This window comes from Gracilinanus agilis, chromosome 3 (assembly GCF_016433145.1).
Source record: "Gracilinanus agilis isolate LMUSP501 chromosome 3, AgileGrace, whole genome shotgun sequence".
NCBI classification, from domain to species: Eukaryota; Metazoa; Chordata; class Mammalia; order Didelphimorphia; family Didelphidae; genus Gracilinanus; species Gracilinanus agilis.
In genome coordinates, this window is record NC_058132.1 from 616,367,219 (window position 1) to 616,375,931 (window position 8,713).

General features: G+C 50.0%; 1 protein-coding gene across 1 annotated transcript; it reads left to right on the plus strand.

The window, feature by feature from the left end:
• The first annotated feature begins 223 nt into the window (after positions 1 to 223).
• DNAJB2 (DnaJ heat shock protein family (Hsp40) member B2) lies at positions 224 to 5,908 on the plus strand. The gene is made up of 10 exons (XM_044667567.1): positions 224 to 263; positions 680 to 780; positions 1,968 to 2,077; positions 2,495 to 2,548; positions 2,751 to 2,864; positions 3,419 to 3,496; positions 3,773 to 3,872; positions 4,200 to 4,270; positions 4,600 to 5,025; positions 5,814 to 5,908. Exons 2-10 carry the CDS (start codon positions 713 to 715, stop codon positions 5,849 to 5,851), a joined length of 1,059 nt encoding a protein of 352 aa, XP_044523502.1. The 5' UTR covers positions 224 to 263; positions 680 to 712; the 3' UTR covers positions 5,852 to 5,908.
• The last annotated feature ends 2,805 nt before the right edge of the window (positions 5,909 to 8,713 follow it).

Consider the following 8,713-nt stretch of genomic DNA (forward strand, 5'->3'; position numbering starts at 1 on the left):
GGCCTGTTGGTCCCGTTGCCGGTGTCGTCATGGTACGAGCCCAAAATAGCTTCGGCTCCGCCTCCACCTCCGAGCAGCCTCTGCTGCCCGCCTTTCTTCCCTCCCACCCCCACCCCATCCAGTCTCCCAGCCGGGCACGGCGCCAGCTATTCGCAGTCTAGTAGCTTCCTTGCCTCCAGCGCATGCTCGGCCCCTTTGGCTAAGCTAGTGCTGGGCCGAGCTGCGCAGTTCGGGAGCCAGAGCCGGGAGCGGAGGCTGCCAATGTTAGCACTTTTCCTTGACAGGGGGCGAAGGGGGCGGGGCTCCATGGCACTGGAGGGCTGGCCTGGGCTGGGGGGTCGGGGTGGCCCCTCGGTGGTGAATGGGGATGGGGACCGGGATGGGGATGGGGATAGGGAGGGGCCGGTTCTGTTTCCAGGGGGAGAGGGCTACTGGGAATGAGCGCAGGGAACTCTGATAGGGCTAGCTGGGCCTGGGCTCTGTTAGCTAAATAGGTAACAGCCAGGGCTGGCGTGTTCCTGGGGCTGACTGATAAGCCTCTGGAGAAGAAGGATGGTGTAAGAGAAACCCAGTGAGGTTTGAGCCGCCCTTCTGCCTAGGAATTCTCCCTGGAGGAGTACGTTCCTCCCCATCACTTGGGGAAACTCTCATCTCTTACTGACAGACTCCTTTTCTGCAGCCTCATTAGGGACAGATAGACAGACGGGCTGCTATGGAATCTTCCTACTACGAGATCCTGAATGTGCCTCCAAACGCCTCCCCTGATGACATCAAGAAGGCGTAAGTGCCCCTCTCCCTGGGCATCAGCGAGGCTTCTCCTCTCAGGAAGCTTCTTAACGTCAAGCCAGCACCAGTGGGTATGCCTGGCAGCAGCAATGAGGGAGCAAGGCCTCCTGGAGGATCTGGGGCTCTCTCAGAGTCTCTTGGATTGAGGAAATGATGACCTGGGGGGCTGTTTTGGGGAAGGGGAAGCCAGTTCAGTGCCTGAGCTGAAGCTCCTGGAGTGATAAAGCTCTAGCAAAATGAAGGTGTTGTGATATAGTGAAAAAAAGTTCTGGACTTGGTGTGAGGGGGTCCTGGGTTTGAATCTAGATTCTGTTACTAACAGCTGTGTGATCAAGGACAAATGAGTTCATCTTTCTGATCTTCAGGTTCTGTAATGCGAAGGGATTGGACAAGATGATGTGTTTGAAGTCCATGATCCTGTGCAAATGCTCATGTGGGTTGCACAGAGGGTTCCCTCTCTGAACCCAGTCCCAATAAGTTTCAGGCTTCTCCCTTTGCTGGAGATATCCACAAACAGCCTGCTTTTGGATTCAGGGAGCCTGATTATCATGAGGCAGAGTCAAAATGGAACTGAGGTGGAAGGGGCAATACTTGGGGAAAACAGAAAACAATTGACTCTGCCCTCTCATTGGTCGCTGCAGGCTTATTTAAAGACCCCTAGTACATCTGGGGAGATCGTTGGGTGGGGTAAGAAGGCTACTCTTCCTTTGATTCCATTATCAACAGACATTTTCTCACTACCTACCAGTTCCAGGGCACTGTGCTAAGTGTCCCAGAGGGTAGGGCAAAGTGGAAGGATAGATACAAAAGTATAAAACACATTCTCCATTCTCCAAAAGTTTACACTGTAGTTGGGCTGGGGGGATATAGCCACAGAAAGAATATAAAAACACAGTAAAAACAAACATGGCAAATCACTCCAGTGTCTTTGCCAAGAAAACCCAAAATGGGGTCAAGTAGTCAGGACTGGACTGCAAGGAGTCAACAACAACAAAACAAACTCTTAGAGAGAGAAGTAGAAGGGTTGGGGTGAATTGCCTACTAAGGTTTCTTAGTGGAGAATGGACTGGGAGAGAAGGAACCCTGGCAACCTTGGGCAAACACTAGAAACAAGGAGGAGATAGGAAGAGATTGAGTGTCAGCAGGACCCCTCTCACACTGCCCCATATCCTTCCTCCTAGCTACAGAAAGAAGGCACTAGAGTGGCATCCAGACAAGAATCCTGATAACAAGGATTTTGCGGAGCAGAAGTTTAAGGAAGTTGCAGAAGCCTATGAAGTGCTGTCTGACAGTAAGGGCCTGAAGCCTGTTTACCTCATTTTGGAACTAGAATTTTCATCTGTCCCTGTAGCCATTCTCCCCTATTACCCCCCTTGCCTGCTTCTGTTTCAGTTTGCATGTCTCCCTGGGATAATCCATGCTCTACCTCCTGTCTGGAGGGGACTTATAGAATATTCTCTCTCTCTCTCTCTCTCTCTCTCTCTCTCTCTCTCTCTCTCTCTCTCTGCTTTAGTCTTCATTCATTTTGCATATGTCCCTCCTTTCCATTGACCCTACACCCAAGACAAATCTGATAGCCACAACCTCAGCCAACTCATGGATGGTCTCAGGATTGTGGCAGTTGGGGGAAGGAGGGAATGGAAAGACATGACTATGTTGTTACCACAGCCATTGGGGAAAGCTGACACACATATTTTCTTTTTTTCAGAGAATAAGCGGGATATCTATGACCGCTATGGCAAAGACGGACTCTCTGGGGCTGGTAGGTAGAATGGGGAGGGAGATGGGTGTATGAGATGAGTTCCTGATGAGGCAAGAAGGGAAATATGAATGAGGATGGTCAAGGATGGTCACCTCCCCTTGGCTTTTCCTGGGGAGCAGTTGTGTACATCCTCCATATGGAGTGTCATCTGGAGCAGTAAGTGAGTTATGTGTTTGTCCTGTCTTGTCCTCCAAACCCTTAGCAGATTCAGGAAGTCCATGGTCTGGATCTGGGGGATTCACCTTTACCTTTCGAAATCCCGATGAAGTCTTCAGGGAGTTTTTTGGAAGCCAAGACCCATTTTCTGAAATTTTTGGTGAGTAGGTGATCTGATATCCCTCCTCCATCCTAGTGATGTTTAAAACTAAAGGTGGGAGTGAAAAGACCTGAGCTCTTGAGGGAAAAAAAGATTTTCAGGTATGAGTTCCAGAACCGTAAAGAGGGGGATTTCTTTGCAGTCTCTCAGGCAAGGGTCCATCATTTCCATAATGAAATTAAGAAGAGTGGAATGAGTAGGACCAGGAGAACATTATATACAGCAACAGAAATATTTTTTTGAAGAATGACTTATGTATGTCTAGCTCCAGAAAAGGAACTGATAAATAGAAATAAGCAAGATATAGTTTTATACACACACACACACACACACACACATAGAATTTTTGGTCAAATTATGCCTTTTCTAGTTTGGCCAGGAGAGGGAGAGAGGAAAGGAAGGAGGGAGGGAGATACCTAAGAATGTTAATATAATGAACAAATTAAAAAAAAGAAAAAGAAAGGAAGGAAGCTAGGAGTAACCCTAGTGACAGGAAGAGAATCTTTCTCTTCTTCTGTTCAATCAATACTGAGGGAGCTTTTTGCTGTTTGCAGATGACCGAGGCCTAGGACAGGGCCCAACGAGTCGCAGAACCTTCTTTTCCTTTGGGTCTCCCTTTTCTGCCCGTCCAGGTAGATATTGCTATTCCCTCACATTTCAGGCCCTAATCCCACACTCCTTCATCTCTACCCTTTGATCCTTTCTTCTGCTCGATTCCCAATATTTGTTCAATTGATCCATAGGCCCCCAGCCTAGTCCACACAGACTCCTGAAGTCTTTGTACTTTTGACTCAGGAGACATGCTCATTTGGTCCCATAGCTGCTTCCTCAGTCCAGCCATTTCTTTGCTGGTGGCTTCAGCCATTAGATAAGTTTGATTTTGTTCTCTCTTCCCTTTGTCTCTACAGCCTTTGCTTCATCCATTTCCTTTGGTAGTGGGGCCCATGCCCTACGTTCTGTGTCCACCTCTACCACTTATGTGGATGGTCGTCGAATTACAACTCGAAGGTAAGGCTCCTTGTGATGTAGATGAAGCATATAGTCATTGATTGGGAGTCTGTAGATGAAGCTTTTTATTCTCCATCAGCCCAATTTAATATTTGTGTCTCCTTAGAAGGCATTACATCATCTCTCTGGGTCTCAAATGCATCTTTTATACAATGAAGGGTTTGGACTAAATAATCTTTGAGGTCCCTACAGGCTCTGAAATGTTCTACTCCTAAGGACAGGGAGGAGAGTGTGGGGGTAGGAGTTTAGAGGTTGTGGCACCCTGGGGAGGAGGATGCTGGTGAGCAGGGCACAACCCAACAGAAGTAACTGTGCCTTCTGTTACAGAATCAGGGAGAATGGAGAAGAACGGGTAGAGATTGAGGAGGATGGGCAGCTGAAGTCAGTCCTTGTCAATGGTAAGAAATGGCACAGTCACAGAGCTCAGAGACAGGAATTCCTAGCTTCTTCTCTTTCTGGGTTTCTCATTGGGTGGGAGAAGTTGCCTTTGGATTATTCAAAGGGCAGGTATGAGAGGATTAGGGCTACCTGTGGACATGGGGGGGGGACTCTGAGAAGGCACCATCCTGGTGACATGGGACAGATGGGGAGAATACCAAGAGAGATTTGGAGGGTTCTGCTGGAGACTTGATTAGTGACATATATGGGAGAGTAGGTGAGAACCTGTGGGAACGTGGAAGGTTTTAGCAGAGAGGTCAGGCAGAACTGATTCCTTTTTCTGTTATAGGTGTCCCTGACGACCTGGCACTGGGCCTGGAGCTGAGTCGTCGAGAACAGATGCAGTTGGACAGTGAGTCTAGTGATTCTCTGCCCAAGGCGTTCCGTTCCTTAGGCATCTCAGACAGTGAGCCTTCTGATGAAGATGAGGACATGCAACTTGCCATGGCCTATAGCTTGTCTGAGCAAGAGGCAGCAGACAAGCACGCAGGCGGTCGTCGGGTTAGCCAAAGGCATGTAGGTCCTGGGGCCTGGACTCAAGAGGCAACCCAGAAGAAGTCACCAGGTGGGCAGCGGGCCAGTCCACGGCTCCGAAATACTGGGACCCGGGGTCAGGATGGATCTGAGAAGAAGTCTGCAGGTGGGAGGCGGACCAGTCCACGACTTGGGAGTCCTGGAACCCGGGCCCAAGAGTCAGGCCAAAAGAAGTCTGCAGGTGGGCAGCGGGCCCACCAATGGCAGGGGAGTCCTGAGGCCTGGGACCAGGATTGGGATGTGGGGATGGTTCAAGAAGGAGCCCAGAGAGAGTCCAAAGAGCCCAGCCTGGCCTCTGAGGATAAGGCATCTCGCTGTATCATCCTCTGAAAACTAGGACCCAGGCACCTTAAGTTAGCTTTTTGAGAAGTCCTCTTCTCACAGCTGGGGCTCAACTCACACCCCTCTAACACTGTCTAAGCCTCCATGGGCTTCCCTTCTTAACCATTAGCCCCAATTTGGGCTTGAGTCTGCTATGGCCATAGGGTTTTCTGCTGCTCTTGCTTCTGTTGTTGCTTATGCCCAGCACAGAAGAGTCAGGCTCGTCAGAAGAGTCAGGCTTGACAGATGAGAGCTGGGTCTAGTCACTGGGGAGGAAAAGGTCATCTGGAGGAAGGAGATTGTCCTTGGGCAGAGGTCAGTGGGGGCCTTAGGAAGGTCTCAACCTGGAGTTACCAGGGAGCTTGTATTGGGGGGCATACTTTGTGGTCTGGGAGAGCTTGTCCTAGATTGATGGTGGTGAGGGATGATATGAATATCAACCTTTGTTCCTCTTGTGCAGTTGTAGACTGTCTACCCTTTGCCACTTGGGTGGTTCTGGGGTGAGGCCCAAGGTGCAGTGATGATATCTGACTGTGTCTCTGTTGCTTGCCTCCTGCAATTCCTTGAAGCTGTACCCACTGCCTCCTTCCTCAGACATCTCTCTCTCTCTCTTTTTTTCCCCTCTTCCCTGCTGTCTGGCTGGCTAAGATACCCCTCCATTTCCCTCTTCCCCCAAAAGGCCTTGACACTGAATGAGGAAGAAGCTGGAAGGGCCATGGGTCTTCAGGGTAGGTTGGCTAAAGTGGCTAGAGTACATTCAATAGTCCCTTGACCCTGAACCCAGCTCCAGTCCATTCCCTTCTTCCTCTAGCTGTTCCATCCCCTGTTGGGCTTTTGCACTGGAGAATAGAGGTTCCAGAAGATGGGGGGTGGTCTGGGGTAAGGGGTGATCACCAAGGCTTGGCCCAGATGGGGACCCCTCATTTGATCCCCAGGATGAAGCTTCAGGGGGCCCCCCATACTTGGCTGCTCTGCTGTACTCCAGGCTGCTTGGCGCTGACCCCTTCTTTCCTGTCCCCCCTCCCCTGCTCTCTCCCCAGATGTATTCTGAACTGGATGTCCAGGACCCAAAGCCATCGAAAAGCCCCTCCAGGATGTCGCCCTTCCCTGGGTGCAGGGTGGGGGGATTCCCCTCCATTCCTCTCCCCCATCCATGCTGAGCTCTGAGCCATGTCCTGGAAGGTGTGCTTCAGGGGCAGGGGGGAGGCGGGCTTAGTAGTGGTAGACCACAGACTTCCCAGGGGGATGTGTTCAGTAGCCCTTGGAAACTACGTGTCCCATAATGCTATGTACCCCTTCATAGATTGCCTGGGTGAAAGTGTAAGTGGTGTTGGAAGCAATGCATGTTAGGACATGCAGTTTCCACCAGTACCAGCCACAGGCTGCCTCTCCTGTCCTTTGACGGCACAGAGGGATCCTTATCCCTCGAAGAGGTGGAGAGCGGGTGGGTACATCGAGGAACGGGGGGAGTCCGGGGTTGGAGTTCGCCGGCTGAGCCCCTAGGCTCTTTCGACTCTGTTTCACCATTGGATTCCACTAGTTGGGGGAGGAGAAAGCGAGTCCCTTCGACATGGGGTGGGGAGGGGAGAGGAAGGGAGGGAGAAGCTCTATTCATCTGCGCCAGGAAAACAAAGCAGCCACACCCCCAACGAGTGCCTGCAGGGCAGCGGGACCAGCTGACCAAGAAGAGGCCTCTGAAGGCTGACCGAGGGTGGCGACGGCAGCGGCGGCGTGGCGTGGCGCGGCGTGGCGTGGGGAGGGGTGGGGTGGGGAAAGGGGGACAATTGGGTATTTGTAGGGTGCGGTGTGGCGTTAGGAATGGGGTGCGGAATGGGAAACTGGAACTGGTCCCAACAGGCTGTGAGTGCGAGTTGTGCTAGGGGCAGCCGAATGGTGGTGGTGAAGGGTTTGTCGCTGCTTGTATGGCCTTCTCCAGCCTCTAACCCGCTTCCGTTCGTGATGACCGAGCTGCCCTTCCTCTTTCTGGCCCAGTGGAGGCTCAAGCAGGGGGGAGGAGGAGGTGGGGTGGAGGGAAGTATGAGCGCCCCACTAGGTCTGGCTTGGGAGAGCCTGCTGGGTCCGTGTGTGCTTAGCCCAGATTCACAAAAGAAACACTGGAAACCAATAAAGCTGATATTTGAAGACTGCACTGGCTGTTCTCTGAGCCTCTTTTCATGGGCCAGCTCAGGGGAGGATGGGAGAGGCAGTTCAAAAGAACTTGTTTTCTGGTCTGTTGACTGAATTGTGGAGAATCCGTTGACTTCAGGGACAAATCTCCCCTTTTCTGAACCCTCTGGGTCCTCGTCAGAAGCTGAGGCTTGAGTCTAGGCTGAACTAAACGTGGAGTGAGAAAGCATGGGACTTTGATTTTAAATTTGTTTGTTTACTCCCTCCCTGCCTTACTTCCTCCCTTTAGAGAAGGCATCTTTTATGGGAGAGAAATAATGCATGGAACTTTGGATAGAGCACAGGACTCCTGACATCAGGGAACTCTGGATTCAAATTGCCCCTCATCCATTAGATGGATGTATGACCTTGGATGGGCCATATAATTTATGAGTTGCAGTTTCCCCATCTGTAAAATGGGACTAAAAGCATCTCTTTTATGGAGTTAGGAAATCAAATGAGAATGTATATAATAGACTCTTTAAAAAAAAATCCTTACCTTCCATCTTGGAGCCAATACTGAGTATTGGTTCCAAGGCAGAATAGTGATAAGGGCTAGTCATTGGGGGTTAAGTGACTTGCCCAGGGTCATACAGCTAGGAAGTATCAGAGGCCAGATTCAAGCCCAGGGCCATGAGTCTCCAGACCTACTTTTCAAACTATTGAGTCACCTACCTGCCCCAAGAATATATATAAACTCGTCACCAACCTAAAATTGTAAGCCATTATAGATTTAGGCAGATGGTCACCTCCAGGTGGGCCTGCTAAGCCAGGATCTAGGGATGTCCTCCAGGAACTGTAAGGGCAGATTCATGGAGAGTTTTTGCCATTTAGCCAACACTTGTCTCAATACTACCTGCTTGGGCAGGCATGAGGGGGAAGGATAAATTTCAGTGTTTGACCCTGACTGAAACATCTTGAAACCAGCATCCAAATGTATTAACTGCAGGGGTCCAGGTAAATCTGTCTAGCACATTGCACATTATACATGTATGTCTTAGTAGAGGGGAACATTCAACTGAATATTGACAGGCTCTGGATTTAAAGCCAGCTCTGTTGCCACATGGGACCTTGGGCAAATCATTTCCATTTTTGTATCTTAGTTTCTCTAAATGTAAAGGGAGAGTACCAGACTCAATGGGCTCTAAGGTCTCTTCCTACTAAGAAGAACATGAAACAAACTTTGCTTGAGGTAAACAGTGGATAGAGTGCCAGATCTAAAGCCAGGAAGATGACAAAGTGTTCTAAATCTCTTCTAATAAGAGAAATGCAAATCAAAACAACTCTGAGGTACACCTCACACCTAGTGGATTGGCCAATATGACAGTAAAGGAAAATAATGAATGTTGGAGGGATTGTAGCAAAATTGGTATACTAATATA

Bases quoted from the DNA above. Each gene is read 5' to 3' on its own strand.
- DNAJB2 (XM_044667567.1), top strand. From the start codon at position 713: ATGGAATCTTCCTACTACGAGATCCTGAATGTGCCTCCAAACGCCTCC. The intron at 2,549-2,750 runs GTAGGTAGAATG...CCAAACCCTTAG, and splicing joins AGACGGACTCTCTGGGGCTG to CAGATTCAGGAAGTCCATGG. The intron at 4,271-4,599 runs GTAAGAAATGGC...TTTCTGTTATAG, and splicing joins GAAGTCAGTCCTTGTCAATG to GTGTCCCTGACGACCTGGCA.